Below are 24,347 nucleotides of genomic sequence, written 5' to 3'. Positions count from 1 at the left end.
TTAGCTTACATAGGCCTCTGCCTGGCCGGAGGTCTGCCTTCTTTCAGTCTTTGCCACCTAATCCAGGATAAGATAAGAATCTCTCTGACCTTTTGAGTTGGCCCTTCCCCCGTTCGATGGTTTTGCCCGGCTTCTGGGGATTGTGTGTGTGTGTGTGTGTGTGTGTGTTGGGGGAGAAATGTTAGGGTGGGGGTGGCAAGTGGTGGCAGTCTTCATTATCACCATTTCTCACAGACAGATAAACTGAGGCCAGAAGCCAAAGTCTCTCAACAAACGAGAGACAGGAAGCAGAGGATATTCTGATAGTTTGTAGTTCCAGATCCCAATCCTAGAATTCGTGGAATGTTAGAACCGCAAGGAACCTTAGAGAGCCTTTCATTTCACAGGTGGTAAAGTGAAGAGACAGGACTAGAACCCAAGTGTTCTGCCAGCCTCACCAATCACCAGCTACCTTGTAGCTTTTTTCTCGTCATTAGGACCCTAGTCTGGTGCCAGGATACCCCCGTCTACTCTCCTTCCCAGGCTTGAAGGTCGAAGAACAAAGCATGGTAAAAGTCCAGGAACCTGTAGCTGGGCGAAGGCACACATTTGCTGGCCAAAACCAGGAGAGTCCAGGGGGCACAAAGTTGAGGGGCCAGACCAGAACAGCTAGGGTTGATCTGGGGCAGATGTTTACAGTAAACAGAAAGCTCCCTCCAAGGGAGGGAGGGAGGAAGGAAGGAGAGGAGGGGCTGGGGTCGTCATGGAGACAGGGACCTAAGCACAGGGACCGCCCTCAGTCCTGTTCAGCCACACTGTTGCCTATTCTTGCCCCATCAAAGCAGAGTGGACAGAAAGAGGTCTGGGACAGGGAAGTATGGGATGGGCAAGAGAGGAACAAACTGATTTGATAAGGCAGGTAGAAGACAGGTCTTCTCTCTTCCCTACAAGGGGAGTGAACCATCTCACCATTGCCTTACCACTCTGAGGCAGGTGGCAGAACAAACCCTTTCTTGGGTGGCACCTTCAATAGGTTAACGTAGTCAACCCCGGCTTAACAGTAATGGAGAAATCGGGGAAACTGAGTCCTCCTGGTACTTAAGGGACTTGCCCAGGCCCCCAGGGTGAGTCAAAGGTCAGCCTGGGGACAGAACCTATGAATCCCAACTCTAACCACTAGACCACATGGCCTCTCCACAGCCCAAGTTGGGAAGGTCCACAGAGAAAATTCCCTTCTGAGACCCAGCCTGGGACCCGGGCCCTTCCCCAGTTAAAACAGCTGTTCTCTCCCGCTACATAGGGGGATAGGTGGGGGTGGGACTATAGGAGGCTGGGGATTTTCTAGGCAGGATATATGGCTGCCAGATATCAGAGTACTAGAAGGAGGCCACTGAGGGCAGAAATGGGGGATGCCAGAGGACAAATTTAGATTGATTACTGAAAAACCCAAGAAACCATTAAGAAACACAAGCAAAAATTCCATTTGTACACCAAAGGGAATTATTGGGTTGTGAAACCAAGTGCCAGAGTGTAAGATAATTGAGGATGAAATGTAAAATTAGGATTGCAAAATATGAATATGAAACAATACTAAAGCCGGAGGATGTGAAGAGGCCTGTTGTTCCTGGCACTGCCTAGGTTTGGGGAGGTTCCTTGATGTGGGCTTCAGGAAGCTAAGTCTGGAAGCCCTCTGGCTCCTGGGGCACACACTGAGAAACCAAAGATGCACCAAGATGAAGGCTGTTCTGAAAAAGCATTGTAGCATCATCCCTCAGAGGGCCAGGCCCTGGGGTACTCTTTCTAGCATGTGACTGTGAAGCCAGGGCCTACACTGAGTACTGCCTTAGGCAGGGTTCCAGCCTGTCTGAGCCTGAAGAAAAAATGAATGGAGAAGGCTTTGGGGTGGGAAACCTAGGAAGCCCCAGGCCCAGGGCTGAAAGGGAAGTAGTCAGGAACAAATAGAAAGTGAGAAGGAGGCTTCAGGGCTCAGATGGGGAGGCAGAGAGTACGCTTCACTTCCTGGAATACTGGCCTGGTGCCTGCTGGAGGGGTCAGGGATGGAGGGGAGACTGGGGGACTTCCTTTGACTCCCCAGAGAGTGCCAGCCTGGGTATTATGCAAGCTCTTGGTGGGTAGGGGCCAGCTGGCTGAGGAGCCATCCTTAACCAAGACTCGGGTTTCCAGAGTCCAGGGGATATCTTGATGTGGCCCCTATCCCAGTGAGCTGTATAACTGCTTACTTCCTCCCACTAGGAGAACAGGGATCCCTAATACTACTTTGTCAGGCTCCTATTTAATCTTGGAGATCACACATGTTCCATAATGCTCACAGTCCTGTCTCATTCTTGAGTCTGCTTTCAGGCTCCCTTAGCATTTCTGAGCATCACTGTGGGGTGCAGTGGGACTGCCACTAATTAGTTATGTGGCCTTATGTAAGTCACTTAACCTCTTTGTGGCTTGGTATCCTCATCTATAGTGAGCAGACTGATCCAGGTGATCTCTAAGGTTCCTTCCAACTCTAATATGCTATATTAAGAAAACTGTATGTATACTCCAGTGGGGTGAGGCTGACTCTTAACATTCTGCTCTCATTCATTTTGGATTCACATTCATAATGTGAATCATACCAGCCTCTGGTTCTTTCTAGAGAGCAAATCTCACCCAACTTCTTCATTGATTCTCCTTCAATCTGTGCTACTGTCAACTCCAGGTACCCCATAGTTGGAGAGGAGAAGGAAAGAGAGAGGGAAAGAGAGAGGGAGAGGCAGAGACATAAAGACAGAGAGATGGTCTGATGTCAATAGGATTCCATCCATAGGGAATTGAGGTTTCTGGGGTACTTCAGAAGAGAGTCTTTGATAGTCCTACCAGAGGCAGCTCCCAGGCTACTCGGCCTTGCTTCGCCTCTCTGATCTCCAACTCATCTTGCATGAAGGGAAAGAGCAAAAGGTATTATATGCCATGGTGGACAGAGCTTTGAACTGAGAATCTGGATGCCTGGGTTCTTAGGGCTAGGGTAAAGAGCCTTGGATTTAGAGGTAGAGGACCTTATCGATCTCAGGTAACTCTGCTTCAACTCTGTGGGCCTCAGTTTCTTCATCAAATGAGGGGTTTGGAGTCCAACAAGGAAACCGAGACCCACAGAAGTAAACAACTCATCCAGCTCTAACAGTTTGAGGTCTATGACCTGAGTGGTTCTAAGTCCAAGTCCCAAAGAAAGGCAGAGAGGAAAGATTAGGAGAGTAGGGTTAGCTCAACAGAATGTTTGAGTTTCTCGATGCCTAGATGGGGAAGGCTAGTAGAAGCCATGGAGGCACCTGGGCAAAACTGTGGGAGCTGTGTAGGAGGAAGAATCCATAGAGATATATGGCACCTGTCTCCATGCCTGAGAAACACAAACAAACCTTTGGTCACAGCAGCCTGGGAACCATAGGCAGCACCCACCTCTCCCCAGCTCAGAGTGGCACCCACCTCCCCATTCTGAGTGGTGCCAGCCTAGCCTTGTTCCCAGGAGACAAACTCTAGGGGCAGTCAAAACAACACAGCAGCTACTCCTGGCAGCCAGTCCTAACTGTACTGAGGACACCCTCAGCCCTGCCCAGTTCCCTTCCCCCATTCCTAACTCAGCTCTCACAGGATTCCATGACTTTCCCTCTCCCTGCCTTCCCCTCCCCCCAACTTCTTAGAGCTTTGGAAAGAGAGCCCAGAAGTTTGTTTTTTCTTGCTTTCTCAATAGGGAGGTAGGAGGGAGAGAAAGTAATTTGTATGACAAAAAAAATTTTTAATTAGAATTAAAAAAAAAAAAAAGAGACCAAAGAAGAAGAGACTTAGGGTAGCTTTTGAGCAGATCAGTGGGGATAAAAGGGAAACATGCCAGTTTTGGAGATTTATCAGGACCAAGTACTGATCTCTTCCTGAGGAGACAAACCTCATGTGCTAGGCTTTCTGGGTTCTATTCCCAGGTCAGTTAATGCTTATAGAATCATAAGATCATATTTTTATAGTTGCCGGGGTCGATCACCTTAATTTTCCCACCTGAAAACCAGGCAGAGAGACTATACCCCTCTCCTAAGGGCACTGAACTTCGCAGCTTTCTGACATCACCACTATCTTTAAAAAGTACCTAGGAAACACCTGATTGTTATTTGTGGCCATCATACCTATCAGTCACTGAGTAAACATATATCCCGTTGCCCATCTTTTCCATTGTGCCTGAATCTTATTTCATACAATCTCTCACGCTATACCCACTGCTGGGCTATGCCCACCATTCCCCTCCAATGGAAAGACAGCTGCCATCAGGGCCCTTTTGTGGGGCTGTTCCCATGTGGCACTGGCTAGGGGGCCCCACTATGGGGCACCAGATGGACCCATGATCTCCACAGAACAATAGTGGGGGAGGGGCCCTGGCATCACCAGACCCAAACAGGAAGCCCTGAATGAGCTTCAAAGGGCTGGCAAGGCCAAGGGGCTGAGGGGCCAGAGCCAGCTCTAAGTGATGCCCCAGGTCTGCAGAGGGAAGGCAGGGGAGGAGGTGGTCTCCAGGGCAGACAGTGAGCAGAATCCATATATACTTCCCTATGCTCCAGCACCAAGCTTCCAATCTCTCTTTGACCTTTTCCTGTTCCCCCAGGGGAAGAATGTACAGAACTTGGAGCCTAGACTTCTTAATTTTGTTCCCATTTCTGACCCCGCTTTTTTCTCATAAGAGGCTTGTTTCTCTCCTTGTCCACAGGGGAGGAGAAGAGGCCTCAGGCCCTAGAGTCACTGGGAGATTGACCCAGGTGGTTCTGCCCCACCACGCAGGGTCACTGCCCCTGTAGCCAGGGAGTGTGTGGGGTGGGGTTGGCATAGAGCCTGGAGGGCCGCCCACTCCCTCCCTCCTGCTCCCAGCTGCTGTGGTCAGAGCCTTTTCCTCTGCACTTCCTGTTCACACAGTGGGGGGGGCGGGAAGTGGAGGGAGGAAGTGGGGGGAGGCAACTAGGGGGGGACTCATTGAATAAAAGGAATTAACCATTTCCCTCCTCTGACCTCTGGGAATTTCCGCCTGTGAAAGTGTCTCGAAGAATCTCAAAAACTAGGGATGGGGAGGAGGGAATTACAAGGGGAGGCAGGAGGAGCAACTTCTCCACTGCCTCTTGGTACTGGCCAAATCTCTCACCTCCTCCGACCCTGTGGCACCAGGAGCTAATTCCCTTTGGGGCCCTAACTTTTTGTTCCCACAGCACCAAGGGGCAAGGCCAAGGGCAGCCCTAGAGACTGGCAGCGTCTGAACCAGCTCTCAGGCCTTTCAACAAAAATAATGCGGCTCAGGAATGACCTCACACTGACCTTGTCAGTCGTGGGTCTAGAAGCTCTACTTACCCACTGACCCCTTGGAGTGCTTTCTTTGGTGTATTCAGCGGCAAAATCTCCGGATCAATACCTTCCCCCCACCCTGAGTCCCCCTACCCCAAGAATGATTGCTGCCCTCTGCCTGCCCTTCAGAAGAGGGGGAATATTAATGGAAGAAAAAATGTTTTCACCTTCCCTGGAGGTGAAGCAAGCAAGGTCTTGTGTCCACAGGGTGGGCAGCTAGGGGCAGTATGGCTGCACAGAGACACCCTCTACTGGCAGTTCCAACTGAGCCAGCCTGGAAGGAGGGTGCTCTCATTATCTAGAGGTACCCCCAACAGAGGAGGCCTCATTCTCTAAGGGCCTAGTTCTAAAAGCCAGTGGAGAGCACCCCCTGGTGGCTACAATTCGGGCAGGGAAGCTCCAGGGTGGGTCAGTTCAGGAAGCACCTGCTCCCCCATGACAGGGCAGCCTCCTGCCCCCCCCTCCCCCAGGTGGCTTCCTTGTTTACAAGCCTCCCACCCCCATCCTGATCCCAGCACCAATGGCCACAGCCCCTCCTATTTCCAGTGACTGCTCCAGAAGCAGTTCATTGATCTTGGCCCTTTCGAGAGCAGCTGCTCCCCACACCCGCACAAATCCTCCCCTCCCCCCAACAGGCTCTTGGCCAGGGCCCTGAGGGCCTTCTCCCTTCCATTCCCAACCCTGCCTGGTTTCCAGGGATCTAAGAGCTGTGGTTTCCCGTCGCCCTGACTCACCGGAACACCATTCTATCATTGCCAAGGAAGGCCCGGGGCCTTTTTCCAGGAAGGGGGAAGCTGCCTAGAGCCAGATGGGCCAGCTTGGGAGACAGAAGACAGAAGGGCCAGGGAAGTCTGAGTTCTTAGCCAAGCCCTCTGGGCCCCTTTTGAGATGTGGAGATGGGCAAAAATAGGTAAAAATAATGTAAATATCCATTTGAGCTCCTTTGCTTATGTGAGAAAGACAACGCTGAGGCCAAACCAAGGCCAGGCTTCTAAACTTCTAAGGACAGGAAGCAAGTGAGAAGCCTCATGTACTTCGCAGGTGGTATTGGCTGCCCGGGGTGGATAACACCAATGGCTTCCCCACCTTAGCAGTTCTTGGAGGCCGAGTGTATTGGTTGGGGGCTATAGATGGGAGGGAACAACAGACAGCAACGCTGCCCCACCCCCAGGGTAAAGTTGGTATTACAAGTTCTACAGGTGATGTAAAGGTCCTAAGGCCCCCTATCTCTGGTAAGGATATGAGGTAGATACATGGCAAAGGGTGGACACACACCGAAGCCTAACTACCATGAACTAGTACATGTCATGCCACACTGCTTTAGAGAAGGGCTAAAAAGAGATCTGTCAGTGCCTAACGTGTCTTTGGAGCTGTGGCGTAACCCCTGGTCTAGAGCCTGGCAGGCCTCATGATTGTGTTGTTCCAGTAATGATCTAACTTGAAAGATCTATGAGAAAGGCCCATGGCCTCAGTCTCTGACTTCAGCAAAGTAGGGGCCATCCAGGGCAAGGAGCGCAGAACTGAGAGATAAGGGGGGACTGGAATGGAACCACACCCTGGGTGTGGCCACTAGGCACCTTTTCGGCCAAGTGAGGCAGGAGAATGGAATAGGACACCACAGTCACCCCGTCACCAGACTATGGCCCATCCTGTTTCACCGCAGCTGGAGGCGGGGGCAGAGGAAGAGAATCCCTTTCAGTTACTGCCTGGCTGACCCTGGCTTCAGGATACTTGCTCCTTACTTTCTGTTTTCCTCTGACCCACCTGACGGACCACACCAACAAGCTTGTGCCCAAGCTGCTCTCTCCGCTCGCAGCTGGACTTCACCTGTGGCCATCTCCCCAGGTGTTCACCTCCTAACAAAGGCAAGGAAGCACACTTTGAGTACTCCAGGGATGGATGGGCAGGGCCCAGCCAGGCACAAGAGAACAAAGAGTCACCCTGCTGCAGCAAAGGGGCCAGGGCCAGCCTAGCTGAGTCAGCGGGCAGGGGCAGACCCTCCGGGGTTAGGTGCCGAGAACTACGGCAGGATTGAGCAGCGAGTACTTAAAGGACCTCCTCTCCCCAGAAGAGTTAAGGGCAGATAGAGGGCGCTTAAGGATCACTCATGCATGGACAGTTAAGTCTAGCAGCAGCAAGTGGTTTGGGCACCTGGTGTTGGGGGAAGGGAAGCTGCAGCGCAGAGCCTGCCTGAGGAAACAGTGTTCCCTGGTGGCCAAAAGCAAGAAGAACACGAGACATCCTACCGGGTGCAGTTCCACCTGCTGGACAAAAGAAAGAATGAACGTCTCTTGTTCCCCAACCCAACAATGGATCCAGCTGAGAAGGTTCCAAAGATCTTCCCTCACCTTGGCCTCCTTCCCAATCCCTCCCACCCCCAGGGGAGGGAAGTAGGGGATGGGCACAAGATTACAGAAGGGATCTCCTGGGGGGGTCCACTGATGGCCAGAACTTTCCTGGCAGCAAGGCCCAAAGAGGATACCAATGCAAACACTGCAACAACCTAAACATGCCCCTCATAGACACACCTCAGAACCCAGGCCCCTTGAATTCCAGCCCAGATTCACTCAGCTTCACTGTGCAGCATTCTACTGTCACAAAGTAACCAATGCCAGGCACAGCATCACAGATAGTTTAATGTCTTCTAAACAGGAGGAGTGGTATTCCTCACAATCCTTCCCAAAGATAAGACCTTCTAATGGCTTCCTAGGCACAGGGACACAAAGCCCACCAGCTAATATCTCCCTCAGGCAGTCTTTTCCCCAGCTCAGGGGACCCACGAGGGTCCAGGAAAGTATGCAGTCTCCTTGATCCTCACAAGAAGGGTCCCCCTCTGCAGACTTAGTTGTGTATGCTGGAATCTGACAGGTTATCAAGTGAGGACTCTAGCAAGTGAATGGGAAGCCAGGGAAAGAAACAGAGGCATGTATATTGCAAAGGAGAAGGCAAAATTTCTAAAGAACAAATATTCTTGAGACAATAAGCCCTGGTTAGATCGGCTGGGGTGGGGGGCCAAGAACATGGCACCATCTCAAAGAGATGGCAGAAAAGCTGGCGGATCCAGCTCAAAGGGCTGAGGTGAGATAGGCCCCACAGGGGCACTTATACTCCTGCCTGTCCCTCGCCTCAGCGGAACTGAGAATCACTAGATGTCTACAGAAGGGACAGGGACTTAGCAGATGGTGTGTTTCCCCATCTTGCGGTGAGCGGCAGTGACCCCCTAAAGCCAGCTTTGGTGTTCTTCTTCGTATCGCAGGGGGTCGATGAAAGGCCGGTCAATGGAACGGATCATCAGCTCCCCACAGTAGACACATTCAGCTGCCACCAGTTCATCGAGGTCGGCTTTCAGCTGTTCCCGGCTGGGTGCCCCTGCGGTCCCTCCTTCTCCCTCTTTTGTGCGGGGTGGGCCTTTGGTGGGAGGTGGAGCAGACCCTAGCTTTCGCTGCAGCTCCTCCAGACGGGCTTGCTTATAGGCAGGGAGGCCAGGCCTAACAGCCTGCAGGAGGCAGTCAGCGTGGAACATGTGACCGCAGAGAAAGACATAGAAAGGACGATTGAGCAGGGGGAAGTCACAGGCCGAGCACTTGTCCTGAGGCTCCACGGTGCCATAGCGCCCACGCAGCTCCTGCAGGTCTCGCCGAATCCGCTGGGCACTAGCTGTAGCCTCCTCCATCTCCCGCTGGAGCTCATCAATGTGCCGGTTGTAGGCCTGCAGGGAGCTGCAGATGGCCTCCTTGAAGTGGTCAATGGTGACAAAGTCGGGAAAGAAAGGCAGCACATCCTCTATTTTGAGGAGAGGACAGCTAGCCAGACAGGCCATGGCAGTCTTCACGTCTTCTTCCTCTTGTACCACGTGCCGGGCGATCTTCAGCCACAGTTTCTTACGCAGTTCCTCATCCTCTTCTGGCAGATCTGCACACTGTTTAGCCAGATCCACATCCACCTGGAAGGAATAAAAAAGGTTACCGATGGCACACTCTACCTGGCTGGGAAAGGGAGTGGACACAGACTGTCAGACCATGGAGCCAAAGCAACCCAAGAGCTCATGCTCCTCACTTCTTCTAGGCAGCAGGAAGGATAAGAACTTCAGTGATGGGAATAAGAAACCCTATTCCTTATTTCTAACAAACACACTACAGTCCCAATAGGCAATTAGCTTTTATTGTCCCAGCTCACCAAATATTCTACTGACACCAAAAGTCTAAGCCCAGAGGCTTACTTAAAGCTCTGAAAGGAAGAGTGAGGACTCTTCTCACCCAGCACTAATCCTCTGTTCTGCCCACTCCATTCCCCTGGACTGATGCAGAAAGCACAAACTGATATGTTCTTCTCTGCTCTCGCAGTAGCCAACCCCAAATAACAAAGAATCTATCTTGGCCCATCCATCTACTACCCTCACACACCCAGACATCTTCTCTCAGACCCTTTCAGCACAGCACCAGGGCTCTGCACTCCTCACCTGGAGAGCCAAGTCAACGGCCTCTTCATAAAACTCTAACACCTTGTAGACGTGAACGCAGGCCCGGTGATGGCCGTGCTCCGCGCAGAGTCGCAGGGCATATTTGAGGTCGTAGTGCACACGGTGGGGACTGGTCCCTGCCTGCTCCAGGTAGGCCAGCAATGAGGCAGCCTGACCTCTTGCATACAATGAAAGCAGGTAGTTGTGAATGGCTTGCTCAGTCTCCCCTAGCACATTCACACAGAATTCCATGTAGCGGATGGCCTGGCTCACTTGCTGGGCTTCCCCACCTTGGCTATAGTTCACCAGGGCTGGGATGAGCTGCCGGGCATCTAGGCGGCTGCCCAGCTCAATCCAAGCATCCACCAGCTGTCGAGGAATATGACGAATGAGAATGGGTGAAAATTTATAAAAGAGCTGGGGATCATGGTGCCGGGAGAGCACAGCCAAAGCCTCCTCATAGGCTTCGTGCTGGCAGTGATATGCTACAACCCGCTCATAGTCCTGCATGATCACAGCAAAATACACCATGTGTTCTGTGTCCCCATGGCTGGCCAGCAACTCATGGATTGAGGCTCGGCTGGCAAAGAGCCATTCTTTGTTGCGTGGGCTACTGAGGAAGTCTCGGAATCTCTCTCGTGTTTCCCGATAAAGTGGCAAAGAATCCGCATCACCCTGCAGTGCTCCTAGCCGGCTCAAGTAGAGTTCTGTCAACCACGCAGTGAGCAGTGTGGCCTGGGTACGCTCAGTTGGCTTCAGCCCAGCTAATTTCCGCTGCAAGAATTCTGCCAAGGCCTCCTCCTGTCGAACTTCCAAGAACTTGAGGGCAATCTCTTCAAAGTAGCTTTGGGTCAGGGCATAGCATCGAGCACTCTCTACATAACGGCGCTGGCGGAAGCAGAAGTCAGCCTCACGGGCCAGAACTGTGTCTAGGCAGTCAGGCCGCTCACGGCAATATTCCTTGGCCAGGTCAAAACGGTTCATATCCAGATAGGTGCGCCAAACATCTCGGGCCTCACGCTGCACATGATAACGGAACACAGCCCGTTCAGTGTGAGCCCATAAGTGCCCTGTAGAGGAATCTTTCACCATATGTCGTAATGGCCCAAATTTTTCTAGAAAGTGATCTCGTAACACCACCTGCCCTGTTAACGTACACACTGCTTCTACTCGGTCTGCTAGGAGCAGCAAGAAGTGGAACTGGGTCAAGACGATAGCCAGGGGAGGGCTGGCTCCAGGGCCTACACCAGGTGGATAATCCCACACTCTTTCTTCACTCAGCAAAGAATCGGGACGCCCACAGTCCAATGCTCCATACAGCACACCATCCCCCATCATCCAGGCAAAAGCACGGGGTGCAGAGCGCAGCTTGGGGGTATAGAAAGCCAACTCACTGTAACCCAGATTGCTGGGGAATTCTCGAAAAGGTGGTGGGTGGTCAGTATAGGTGGCAAAGAGCCCCGAAAAGCCCTGGATCTCAGCCCCCTCTGCCACACGGCCCGTGAACTGGAAGAGGCGCTGGCGAGTAGTGGCAATGACAAAACAACGTCCATCAAGGCCACGTTCTGTCTCTATGGAGCACACGGGTGCTGGGCCTCCCTCCTCCATCAGTACATAAAGGGGGCGGAAGTAGAGGTCAGGTGCAGGACCAAAAAGGCCACCTTCACTGGCTGAGAGTTCTGCTTCAAAGATCTGGCCCTGGGCTGTACCCACTAGGATGGGTCCAGTGCTGCTCTCTGTGCCCAGGGCCTTGTTCCAGCCCACACTCTCCACCAGCTGCCCCTTCCATCGTGCCAGTGGCCGAACCTTCTGTCCATTGCGGTTTATGTAGAGGACTTCAGTACTGCTCAAGGCAATCAAGAGGTGTGAGCCTGGAGTAAAAGGGGACAGGAGATGCCAGGATGCAGTCTGGCTACTAAGAGCACTGCCCCTCCCACCCTCTACCCCATTCCTGAAAATACCACTCTCAAAATGTTTAACATTTCTGGTGGCAGCAACAAACTCTAGAATGATACTCCTAGCAGTTCTTCCAGATTCCCTATGACTAATTTTCTTTCCCCCTCCCCATCCTCGATCCCCTCAGTATTTCAGTACATTACCACCTCTTACCAGTGTGATCCAGAAACATCTTATGAACTTTGGCTTCATCTTTGCGTCCCAACTCCACATGATTGGGTTCATTTGCCTTTCCCAGATCAATGCTGTGGGGAAGGAGAGCCACAACTTCAGCCCAGAGAAATAATAACCTACGGGAAGTACCCTACCCTGAGATGTGACCACACTGAAATCTCTCTTGTAGTTGACAAACTAATATGTCAGGAATACCTCAGAATGAAGGTGGATTAAAAGTGTCTTCCAAAAAATTTTTTTAACTAAATTACTTCCTCTTTCTAGAATGGAGCAGTGGCTTTGGTATTTTGAAGTAACTCCAGAATTACCACCAACCTCTTCCCCACTCCCATAAGCTGCTTCCTCTGTCTGGCCATTTGGGCCCTGACTTACCGGAGTAGGGTGTCCTTGCCCAGGCTCATGCAGAGTTGATTACAGGAGACTACAAGGCTGGTGATACGGTCAGAGGGAGTAAAGTCAATCCGCTGCTTGGTAAAGATGGGTGCTTCCTTCTCCAGTGGGGCATTTACAAACCCTGTAACCAAGAAAAAAAAAGGCAAGTGAATTCTACAAAGTAAAAAAGTGAAGCATGGTATTCCCTACTTATGTAACAACAGCTTAGCTCCTCTCTATTTTCTTGCTCTACTTCACAGCCAAAACTTTGGTTAGGCTGGACTCTGAATAGGCACTTACTCAGCCTTTGGGGTCTTCTCATACATCTGAAAAAGGAATCCTTAACATTTTCAGTGAACCTCCAGACTGTTTCTGACCCTGTTACACCTGCTCCCATCCTGAAGGGTTGTGTTTACTCATCAATGTCTTTGCCATTAACCTTGGATTCCCTTAATTTTCAAAGGGTCAGCATGCCTGACTCAAAATTCAGTTACAGCGAGTCTATTTTCTTAGCTCCTAATCACCTGAGACAGCAAGTTTTGGAGTGAACTATCAGGGTAGTGATAAAATTTGCTGAATGGAGGAGTGTCCTGAAAGAATCGCTCTAATACTGGAATTAACTGTAACTGTTTCCTCTGGGGTGTGGGGTGGGGAAAAGAATCCCTTCTTCCCCAACAGTCATTCAAAATGTTTCAGTCCTTTTAAATCTTTCACTCCCTCCAATTTTCTGCATCAACTTTCACTAAACATCAGGGCACTTCCAAATTCCAACTCAAAGTCTTGAGCCCTCTTTTTCATTTACCTGATCTACACAATAACGGTAGCTGGGTGGCAAAAGTGGATAGAGAGAGTGCGGACCCTGGAGTCAGGAAGACCTGAGCTCAAATGCGACCTCAGACACTTATTAGCTGTGTGGCCCTGGACAAGTTACTTCACCTCTTTGCCTCAGTCTCCCTATCTGTAAAATGATCTGGAGAAGGAAAATGGCAAACCACTCCAGGATCTTTGGCAAGATGGGGTTACAAATTCAGACACCACCGAAACAACAAAAAATCCAGAACTACTCTCCAACTCCCTTCCTTTGAAATTCTTCATTCCCTACCCTGATCTTTACCCTGAACAAAGGCTTTCTCTTCCCCCCCACCCCCACCCACCCCACTACTTCTTCAGCCTCAGTGCATCTCAATGATGGCACTGGTACAATCCAGCCTCTTGGTGTAGTATCTAGGTGACAAGTGGCTACTCAGTGAATCTCGACGAGCCTTACTTTCCCAGTCTGTAAAACGGTGTTAACGATGCCTGCCCTCCTCCCTTCACAGGGTTGTTGGGGGAAAATGCTCTGCAAACTTCAAGAGCTATGGAAACGTGAGTTACTGGCACGCTCGATTCAGCTCATTCGTTCAAACATTTACGAAGCGGTTGCTATATTGAAGGTACCGCGCTGGGAGCTGAGAATACAAAGCCAGCGGAGAGCCCAGAGAAATGGGAAGTGACCCAGAGAACAAGGGACTCGCCCGAGTCACCTGACAGCTCTTGCTACAGCCGTCTTAGACTCCAATTAGGCACCAGGCCTCCTCCCAGGGAACGCGCGAGGGGTCTCCGGAGGCCGAGAAACGCACGGAGAGCAGATCCTGCCCCGGCCGCTCCTCAGCCCCGCCGCCACGGCTCTCGCTTACCCGAGTGGGGGATGCCCACACTCGGGCAGCTCGGTTGCAGGACGGCCGAGCGCGACAGCGAGTCTTCGTACTCGTCCAGGATGGACGCCATGGCAGCCGGCCTCTCGGCTTCCCCCGCCGAGGCCCCGCGACGGAAGCGGAGACCCTCCTTGCCTCCGGGGGGACCGAACCCTCGGCTCCCCAAAAACCGAGGGCCCTCCCCCAAAGGCGGGAAGCCCTCCCCAGCCTCTCGGCCTCACGCGGCCCAGCCACGGCTCGATCCCGTCCCAAGCGGCTCAGCTGATTCCGACCCCGTGACGTAACGTGACATGTCGCGGCGGGCGGGAGGGCGCACCTACCGTGACGCCACTTCCTCAGCCCAAGGAGTATGCACTACGCATGCGCCGGACAAAGTTCTTCCGAGCATGTGCATAGCTGCAAGAGGATGGGGGTGGGGCGAGGGATACTTCCCTTCTCCTTCCTCCTCCCCCTCTCCCTTACCTCCTACCTTGAGAAACTTCCTCCTTCCTTTCCTCTCCCCTTCCCCCTTCCCTTCCCTCCTCCCTTCCTCCCCTCCCTCTTTCTTCCTCTCCTCCTTCTCCCCAACTCCCCTCCCCTTTCTTTCCTTCCCTCCTCCCCACCTTCCTCCTTCCCTTTCTTCCCTTCTCCCTTCCCTCCTCCCTCTCCCCCTCACTCTTTTTCCCTCCCCCCTCTCTCCCCTCCCTTCTCCTCTTTTTCCTCCTCTCCTCTTCCCTCTCCCCTTTCTTCCCTCTTCCCCTCCTTCCTTCCCTCATGCCTCCTTTTACAGATGAAGCTGAAGCACAGAGAGGTCAAGCGATTTATCCAGGATCACACAGCTAGTGTCCTATTAGGATTAGTGTATCCTAACTCATTTCTAAAAGAAAAAAACAAACAAACAAAGCTTTATTTTTTTAGAGGACAGCTAAGATTCAGATTTTTAAGTGATACAACTGGTTCAAAACTAAACCCTTTATCTTTCCCCCCAAAGCGTCCCTTCTTCATAATTACTCTGTTAAGAATACCACCATCCTCCCAGTCACCCAGGCTCACAGCCTTGACTCCATAATCAATGTGTTTCCAAGTCTTTTCTATTCTACCTTTGGAACACCTCTGAAATAGGCCACCTTCTTTCTGACACTACCACCACTCCATGCAGACCCTCCTCAGCTGCAAAACCTTGGGCATTGGTCTTCCAGCCACAAATCTCTCCCCGCCAACTCCGCTTCTTCCTCCTCTCAGCCCTCACAGTGGTCGTTTATGTCGCCCTGGCTGCTGCAGGGGACACAGTGGTTGTCCTGGAATCGAGGATTTGTTGTTGAGTCGTTTCAGTCCTGTCTGACTCTCCATGACCCCATTTGGAATTTTCTTGGCAAAGTTACTGGTGTAGTTTGCCATTTTCTTATCCATCTCATTTTACAGACGAGGCAAACAGGGTCATTGCCCAGGATCACAAAGCTGTGAGTGTCTGAGGCCAGATTTGAACTTACGAAGAGGAGTCTTCCTGATTCCAAGCCTGGTGCTCTATCCACTTCACAACCTAGACAAGTTCACATCCAGCCTTGGATGCTTCATAGCTGTGTGACTTTGGGCAAGTTACTTAACTGCTATTAGCCTCAGTTTTCTCATCTGTAAGAGAGGCATAATAACAGCTTTTACCTCCCGGCGCTGTTGTTAGGATCAAAGAAATAATATGTGTAAAGTGCTTAGCACGTTGCCCGGTACGTTGTAGGTGCTTTATAAATGCTAGTTATTATTATTATCAGTATTAACTATGTAAAGTCCAGCGGCCCCCTTTCACCTTCAGGATCATATATAAAATCCCATTGGGCATTCAAAGCCCTTCAAAACCTCCCCTTCCCCTTTCAGTGTTCTTACATCTTATGTACACGCACACTCGAATACACACACACACACACACACACACACACACACACACACACGATTTTGAACCAGGGACACTGACCTCCCTTCTGTTCCTCAAATAAGACACTCCTGCTGACTATTTTCACTGGCTGGCCTCCATTCCTGCAATTCTCTCTCTCCTCCTCTCTGCCCCAGGGTTTTTTCCCTGGCTTCCTTCAAGGATCTGCTAAAGTTCTACCTTCTAAAGGAAGCCTTTCTCAATCCACCCTAATTCCAGTGGCTTCACTGTTGGTGATCTCCAGTTTGTCCTACTGTATAGAGCTCCTTGTTTGTGTTGAGGTGTCAGTTGGGAGAGCTGGTTCAGATGTGAAAGAATTCACTTAGACCTTCTCTGTAGCCATTGGGAGCTTTATTGACGCAAAAGCAGCGAGCCTGAGATTTAGCAAGAAGCTAAACAAAGGCTCTGATATAGAAAAAGAACCAGACTTACATAGACAGAAAGCTCTACAGTGCTTAGGATGATGACATAATTTTTAGGGTTTCTAATGGGTGTTGGAGATTTAGGGACAGGATGAGGAAGAAGGATGACACAAGATAAGGGAGACAAGGGAAATTTTATGACCCAGGGTGGGGGGAGACAAGGAATGTTATAGTCCAGATTAAGGGAGAAGTTTTATGGTATTTCAAGATAAGGGGAAGAGACTTTAGGGCACCTTCAGGTTGGAGAATAAACCAGGGGCTTCACAAAGTCAACAATTAATATTTTTAGCTCTTAGGGCACTGTTTGTATTCACGTAATTTGTACATAATTATTTGCATGTTATTTTCCTCATTAGATTGTGAGATCCCCCGGGGGGTGGGAGTCTTTTGCCTCACTTTGTAACACCAGCATTTTGCACAGTGCCTGGCACATAGCATAGGAGGAAGTACTTTATAAATCTTTATTGACTGACACAGGTAGGAAGTAGCAGAGAGTAAATTTGGGTTCCAGGTTTCCTACCTCTAAATCCCCCAATCCGTTGCTTGTATCACTATGCGATGTTGTCTTTCTCATCCCCAACTGCACACTATCTAACCACTTTCTTATAGGGCCTGAGTCCCCCCAAAACAATTTCTGTGTGTCTCTAGCACCAGCCCAGTTTTGAACTCTCGACCTCTGCAGCTCCCTCTACTCCCCCATCCCCTCCTAGATCCAGCTCTTACCTGTATCTTTCATCTGCTGGCTTCTTCCCTGGAACAGCCCTCTTCGTTTTTTTCTACTCCTCTGCCTCTCCCCTCCCCCTAAAAATTCCTGCCTCACCCTGCCCTTTTTTTCCTTGGCAAAACTTCCCACTTATCCTTTCTAATCCCAGTATCATAGGATTATAGCTTCAAACACTGCTGGTTTGTTTTCCCAAAACCGGACTGCAGTTGCCAGAGGTTTGGGGCTGACCCCTGGGCAGGGGATGGGCCTACTGTGCCTTTCCTTTGCCCAGTTAAAAAAGGAGTTTAGCAAGCAGTCCCTTCTCCCACACAAACTAGGGCCAAGGAAACCCAGAACAGGTTACCCAGGTCAGCTTCAGGTCATCTCGGTAACTATCAGCCTGTCTTGCCCTAGAGCTTGTCTCTCTGGAGTCAAGCAAGGGTGGGGATGGGAAAGTTTTGATTTCAGGGAGGTAATAATAGCTGATATTTATATAGTAGTTTAAGGTTTGCAGAGTGCTTTACGAATAATATTCCACGAGCTCCACAACAAACCTGTGAGGAGGCACAGACCCTGATTCAAGACCTAGCTGTGTATCCTTAAGCAAGTTACTTAATGTCTTAGAGACTCTGTTTCCTTATCTGTAAAAGGAGGGATAATGAGAGCACATCTCTTACAGGAACCTGAGGATTAAGTGAGATAGTAATATGTGAAGTGATTTACAAATCTCAAAGCGCCATTTATAGGCTAACTATTATTAATCGCATTTAAAACTGAGACTTAGACTCTAAATGTGCAGAAGCTGGGATTTGAACTTATTGATGACAAGTCCAATGTTCTGTCCATCTACTCCACCCCATTGTCTTCCAAATTCTTTTAGTAGAGTTAGTAGGAGCAAGAAATCAATCCAGTCCACAAGAGTCTACCAAGCCCCTACTATCTGTGTGTTGAGACCATGCCAGATGGTGAAAACACCAACGCAAAGAATGAAAACCAACCCTCCTTGGAAAGAATTTACGTTCTAAGCTGTAGAAGGAAGAGGGAGTTCCGTGAGAGACTTTGTTCAGTAGTTTCAGTTGTGTCTGACTCTTCATGACCTTATTTGGGATTTTCTTGGCAGAAATACTGGAGCGGTCTGCCATTTCCTTCTCCAGGTCATTTTACAGATGAGGAAACTGAGGCAGATTAGGTTAAGTGACTTGCCCAGGGTCACACAGCTGATAAGTGTCTGAGGCCAGATTTGAACTCAAGTCTTCTTGACGACCTAGATTATTACTGTTTTTATTGATCTTTGTATCCTGGCATCTCCCTAGCACCAAGCCTTACACACAGTAGCTGTCTACTGAATGAGTGTTGAAGTGAACTGCTGGGACTTCCATTCCCAACCTACCTAGTTAGATGGCCAAGCTAGATATCTTCTCTTCTAAGCACACACAGTCTGTTGTTGTGGTGGTGGTGGCCAACTCTACAGCTAAAGTGGATGGTTCTACCAACTACATGGAAAAGTATTGAGGCAGTAACTTCATCGTCTTTCTCCTTAAACCTGCCCTCCCCAGGCCTTCTCTGTTTCAGTCCTCCCAGTCATCCGGGCTTCTACCTGGGAGTCGACTTTGCCTCTTCTCTCTATCTCATCTCACACATCCAGTCAGTCCTGTCCCTTCTAACCCTACAGTACAATATTTCTATATCTAGTCTCCCCTCCACACTATCAACCCAACTACCCTGGTGATCATAAACTCTAACTAGTTTTTCTGCATCCAGCTATCCCATTTTCAAATCAACCTCCACACTGCTGCCCCAGTAATGTATGTACTACTGTGTTCCACCCCTTTATTCAAAAGCTTCCTATCGCCAATCTACTAGAGTATAAAATTCTGCCTCTGACTTTCAGGATTCTCCCAAATCTGGTCCCTACTTACCTATTCAACTTTATCTCATCCTACTCACCTCCATATTTCCTATGTTCTAAACAAATTGGGCAACTCATCGTTCCTGCTTCTGAATTTGCCCTCTCAAATCAGTGAACAATCACTTACTATGCTCTTACTTATTGCCAGGCACTGGCAATATAAAAGTGAACCAGTATCTGAACTCAAGAATTTTATATTTTATTGGCAGGATGAGAGATGTTCACAAATAATTAAATAGATACACACTCCTATATTACACACACACACACACACATACACGATACGAAGTGTTTGGGGAAGGCAACTCTAATAATTGAGGGACTTACAAAAGGCCTCTTGAAGGTGGTATTACTTGAGTCAATCTTTGAAGGGACCCCATGCCTTCAAGATCCTGGAGTGAAGAGGGAGTGCATTCTAGATATGGGGAACAGTAAAGGTGTCATGCAAGTTTAGGATAAAGTTCCAGTATATGGCAAGGAAAGGAGCCTGGAATAGGTGAGAATAGTTTATTAGTACGGTCAGGCAGGAATAGAGTTCTGGCAGGGATAGAGTCACTTATGGCCTCCCTTGCCCCCAACATGGGACAATATGCTATGTGGTAGCACTTAGGAGTAGTGGGATATTCTCTTGAAGGTTGAAAGTCCAGAGCTCTTGAGGGCAAGGGTTTACATAGAGTTTTCATTCTAAGGTTCTGCCTTGGCAGCTGATACTCACATCTATGGTGGGGCAGTGGTGTCAAGGAGCATGGACCAGTAGTAAAAGGTGGGGCCAGTAGGGAGGGTTCTAAAATTAACTAGGAAAGCCCTATAGGTTTTCCAATTAGAAAATTCCAACTGGCAAGGTAGAATTATAGCTATGCCACATCAGCAAGTCATATCTAGGTAGAACGGGATTTGTTTTAACCTTTAAAATACCAGAATGGAGCCAAGATGGCAGCTGGAAAGCAGGGACTAGCGTGAGCTCTCTGCCGAGTCCCTCCAAAAATCTATCAAAAATGGCTCTGAACCAATTCTAGAACTGCAGAACCCACAAAACAGCAGAGGGAAGCAGGGCTCCAGCCCAGGACAGCCTGGGTGGTCTCTGGGTGAGGTCTATCCCGCATGGAGCTGGGAGATGGGAGCGGAACAGAGTGGAGGAGAGCCCAGCGTGAACGGCATGGACCAACCAGACCAGGAGCCAGGCGGAGTGTGCCCTAGTGCCCTGAATCGGTGAGCTGCGGCAGTTACCAGACTTCTCAACCCACAAACACCAAAGACAGCGGAGAAGGTTAGTGGGAAAAGCTGAGGGAGTAGAAGGAGTTCGAGGTTCGGCCCCTCCGCCCCTGGGGCAGCGGAGGTGGGGCAGCTACAGAAGTACAGCTGCAGTTGCTTCCGGCCCCAGGCCCACCTGGTGGGAGGAATTAAGTGGTGAATCAGAGCAGGAGTGAAGAGCCTGCTGAAGATCTAAGTCCAGTCCGGGTTGGGGGTTGTTGGGGAAGGAGCAGTGCTGGTGTGGCAGAGCTGGTGCATCCCCCACAAACGTGGAACATAGAACTCTTTAGTCTACAAGCAGTCATACCCCACTGAAAAACTCAAGGGTCAAGTTAGTTGGCTGGGAATATGGCCAGGCAGCAAAAACGCACCCAGATTCAGTCTCAGACTTTGGATTCTTTCTTTGGTGACAAAGAAGACCAAAACATACAGACAGAAGAAGTTAACAAAGTCAAAGAGCCTACAACAAAAGCCTCCAAGAAAAACATGAACTGGTCCCAGGCCATGGAAGAGCTCAAAAAGGATTTGGAAAAGCAAGTTAGAGAAGTAGAGGAAAAATTGGGAAGAGAAATGAGAAGGATGCGAGAAAACCATGAAAAATAAGTCAATGACTTGCTAAAGGAGACCCCAAAAAATACTGAAAAATATACTGAAGAAAACAACACCTTAAAAAATAGACTAACTCAAATGGCAAAAGAGCTCCAAAAAGCCAATGAGGAGAAGAATGCCTTGAAAGGCAGAATTAGCCAAATGGAAAAGGAGGTCCAAAAGACCACTGAAGAAAATACTAACTTAAAAAGTAGATTGGAGCAGGTGGAAGCTAGTGACTTTATGAGAAATCAAGATATTATAAAACAGAACCAAAGGAATGAAAAAATGGAAGACAATGTAAAATATCTCATTGGAAAAACCACTGACCTGGAAAATAGATCCAGGAGAGATAATTTAAAAATTATTGGACTACCTGAAAGCCATGATCAAAAAAAGAGCCTAGATATCATCTTTCAAGAAATTATCAAGGAGAACTGCCCTGATATTCTAGAGCCACAGGGCAAAATAGAAATTGAAAGAATCCATCGATCGCCTCCTCAAATAGATCCCAAAAAGAAATCTAGGAATATTGTCGCCAAATTCCAGAGCTCCCAGATCAAGGAGAAAATATTGCAAGCAGCCAGAAAGAAACAATTTGAGTATTGTGGAAATCCAATCAGAATAACCCAAGATCTGGCAGCTTCTACATTAAGAGATCGAAGGGCTTGGAATGCGATATTCTGGAGGTCAATGGAGCTAGGATTAAAACCAAGAATCACCTACCCAGCAAAACTGAGTATCATGCTCCAAGGCAAAATACAGATTTTCAATAAAATAGAGGACTTTCAAGCTTTCTCAGTGAAAAGACCAGAGCTGAATAGAAATTTGACTTTCAAACACAAGAATCAAGAGAAGCATGAAAAGGTAATCAAGAAAAAGAAAAAGAAAAAGAAATTTCAAGGGACTTACTACAGTTGAACTGTTTTGTTTACATCCCTACATGGAAAGATGATGTGTGTGATTCATGAGACCTCAGTATTAGGGTAGCTGAAGGGAATATGCATATATATATATATATATACATGTTTATGTATATATATATAAGTGAATGCGTATGTATGTATATATGTATGTATATATATAGAGAGAGAGAGAGCGGGCACAGGGTGAGTTGAAGATGAAGGGAAGATATCTAAAAGAAATAAAATTAAATTAAGGGATGAGAGAGGAATATATTGAGAGAGGGAGACAGGGAGAGATAGAATGGGGTGGATTATCTTGCATAAAGGTGGCAAGAGGAAGCAGTTCTGTGGGAGGAGGGGAGAGGGCAGGTGAGGGGGGAATGAGTGAATCTTGCTCTCATCAGATTTGGCCTGAGGAGGGAATACCATACATACTCAACTGGGTATCTTACCCCACAGGAAAGAGGAGGGAAGAAGATAAAAAAAAGCAGGGGGATGATGGAGGGGAGGGCAGATGGGGGTGGAGGTAATCAAAGACAAGCACTTTCAAAAGGGGACAGGGTCAAGGGAGAAAATTCAATAAAGGAGGACGGGTTGGGAAGGAGCAAAATATAGTTAGTCTTTCACAACATGAGTATTGTGGAAGGGTTATACATAATGATACACATGTGGCCTATGTTGAATTGCTTGACTTCTTAGGGAGGGTGGGTGGGAAGGGAAGAGGGGAGAGAATTTGGAACTCAAAGTTTTAAAAACAGATGTTGAAAACCAAAAAAAAAGTTTTTGCATGCAACTAGAAAATAAGATACACAGGCAATGGGGCGTAGAAATTTATCTTGCCCTACAAGAAAGGAAGGGAAAAGGGGATGGGAGGGGAGTGGGGTGACAGAAGGGAGGACTGACTGGGGAACAGGGCATCCAGAATATACACCATCTTGGAGTTGGGGATAAGGGTAGAAATGGGGAGAAAATTCATAATTCAAACTCGTGAAAATCAATGCTGAAAACTAAATATTTTAAATAAATAAATAAAGAGGAAAAATAAAATAAAATAAAATACCAGAGCTGTGTAACCCTATATGGCCCTAAGAGAGTGGGACCACAGATTCCCCTTGTTATTCAAAGTGCAAAGTCAAAGAGGTGGAAGACAGAATGTCATGTATGGGGGGAAAACAAATAGGCCAGTTTGCCTCAAGTGTCTGAGTCATTTGTAATTGTCCCAGAAAGATATGCTGGAGTCATGTTTCACCATAAACAAGGTTGCTCTCTCGGCTTTCCCCAGTATGATCGGTTAGTCCTGGGGTCATTATTCGCTGTGTTAGATAGATGCTGGAAATACTGTCATGAAAAAAAAAAAAGATGTATTTCCTGCCTTCAAGGAGATTATAATATGGTAGAGGGAAGAGATCTGTCCATAAATAGATACAATATAGGGCAAAATATGATTAAATGCATAGGAGAGGTCAAAAGCATGAGATATTCAAGGAGAAATGGATCATTTCTGCTTGCAGAAATTAGAAAAAGGCAGAGATGTGGAGAGAATCTACTCCAGGCATTGGGATTTGGCTTGTACGAATATAAGGCACTGAGGAGGAGCAGCAGCAACCAATTAATAAGTATTTATTAAGCGTCTACTATGTGCCAGGGACTGGGGTAGGTTCTAGGGATACAACTTCAAAGAGGGAAACAACCCCTATTTGCAAAGAGCTTCCATTCTAGGGTGGGAGACGATGAGTACATACAAAAACATACACAGCATTAATATAAAGTGAATAAATACAAATATGCACAGAGTTCTTAGAGAAAGAGCATTAGCAACCTGAGCTACATTTGATTTGATTTGATTTGATTTAGTTTTAATGGTATTTTATTTTTTCCAATTACCTGTAAAGACAATTTCCCTCCCCTAAACACTTTGTATTGTATATGTGTGTGTGTAATATAAGCATGTGTCTCTAATTATTTGTATTTAATTGTCTGTGAACATCTCTCATCCTGCCGGTAAAATGTAAAATTCTTGAGGACAGATACTCGTTCACTTTTATATTGCCAGTACCTGTATATAATAAGAGCTTAGTAAATGATTGTTGTTCACTGATTTGAGAGGACAAATTGAGAAGGAGGAATGATGAGTAGCCCAATCTGTTTAGAACATAGGAAATACAAAGGTGAATAGTATGCGATAAGGTTGAATAGGTAGGTAGGGACCAGATTTGGGGAAATCCTGAAGGTCAGAGGCAGAATTTTATACTCTAGGAGACTGGCAATAGGAAGCTTTTGAATAACTGTGGAGGTTGAATTGAAAATGGGATAGCCGGTCTTTTGTCTCCGGTCCTTGTTAGTGGCGCCATGGGTCACCAGCAGCTCTACTGGAGTCACCCTCGCAAATTCGGCCAGGGGTCTCGGTCGTGCCGCGTCTGTTCGAACCGGCATGGCCTGATCCGCAAGTATGGCCTGAACATGTGCCGCCAGTGCTTCCGGCAGTACGCAAAAGACATCGGCTTCATCAAGTTGGACTAAGTTATATTAACGGATCTTGCTTACACTGACCATCAGTGACTATATACCATTTTACTGGATTCTGGACGACTATTTGATCTACCCTCCTAAAGATATGATTCTGTTGTACATTCTATGCTACCATTTGCATATATGATTAAAAAGGTCATCCTCA

At 48.5% G+C, this 24,347-nt stretch overlaps 2 protein-coding genes across 4 annotated transcripts; one reads left to right on the top strand and one right to left on the bottom strand.

Moving 5' to 3' along the window:
• Positions 1-7,951: 7,951 nt before the first annotated feature.
• VPS18 (VPS18 core subunit of CORVET and HOPS complexes) lies at positions 7,952-14,292 on the bottom strand. Of its 3 annotated transcripts, none has more exons than XM_036736378.1 (5): positions 13,975-14,292; positions 12,299-12,440; positions 11,906-11,997; positions 9,797-11,667; positions 7,952-9,280 (listed from the first exon to the last, which is right to left on the bottom strand). In XM_036736378.1, exons 1-5 carry the CDS (start codon positions 14,063-14,065, stop codon positions 8,558-8,560), a joined length of 2,919 nt encoding a protein of 972 aa, XP_036592273.1. In that variant the 5' UTR covers positions 14,066-14,292; the 3' UTR covers positions 7,952-8,557. The 3 variants fall into 3 exon arrangements, with proteins under 3 accessions (XP_036592273.1, XP_036592274.1, XP_036592275.1); XM_036736379.1 differs by having other exon boundaries at positions 13,566-14,274; XM_036736380.1 differs by lacking the exon at positions 13,975-14,292 and adding an exon at positions 13,822-13,953.
• Positions 14,293-23,991: 9,699 nt separating this feature from the next.
• On the top strand, positions 23,992-24,347 carry LOC118829311 (40S ribosomal protein S29). Its single transcript, XM_036736326.1, has one exon. The coding sequence runs from the start codon at positions 24,023-24,025 to the stop codon at positions 24,191-24,193; it is 171 nt and encodes a 56-aa protein (XP_036592221.1). The 5' UTR covers positions 23,992-24,022; the 3' UTR covers positions 24,194-24,347.

Source organism: Trichosurus vulpecula, chromosome 8 (genome assembly GCF_011100635.1).
Source record: "Trichosurus vulpecula isolate mTriVul1 chromosome 8, mTriVul1.pri, whole genome shotgun sequence".
Classification (NCBI taxonomy): Eukaryota; Metazoa; Chordata; class Mammalia; order Diprotodontia; family Phalangeridae; genus Trichosurus; species Trichosurus vulpecula.
This window is presented reverse-complemented; position numbering and strand designations above follow the sequence as displayed.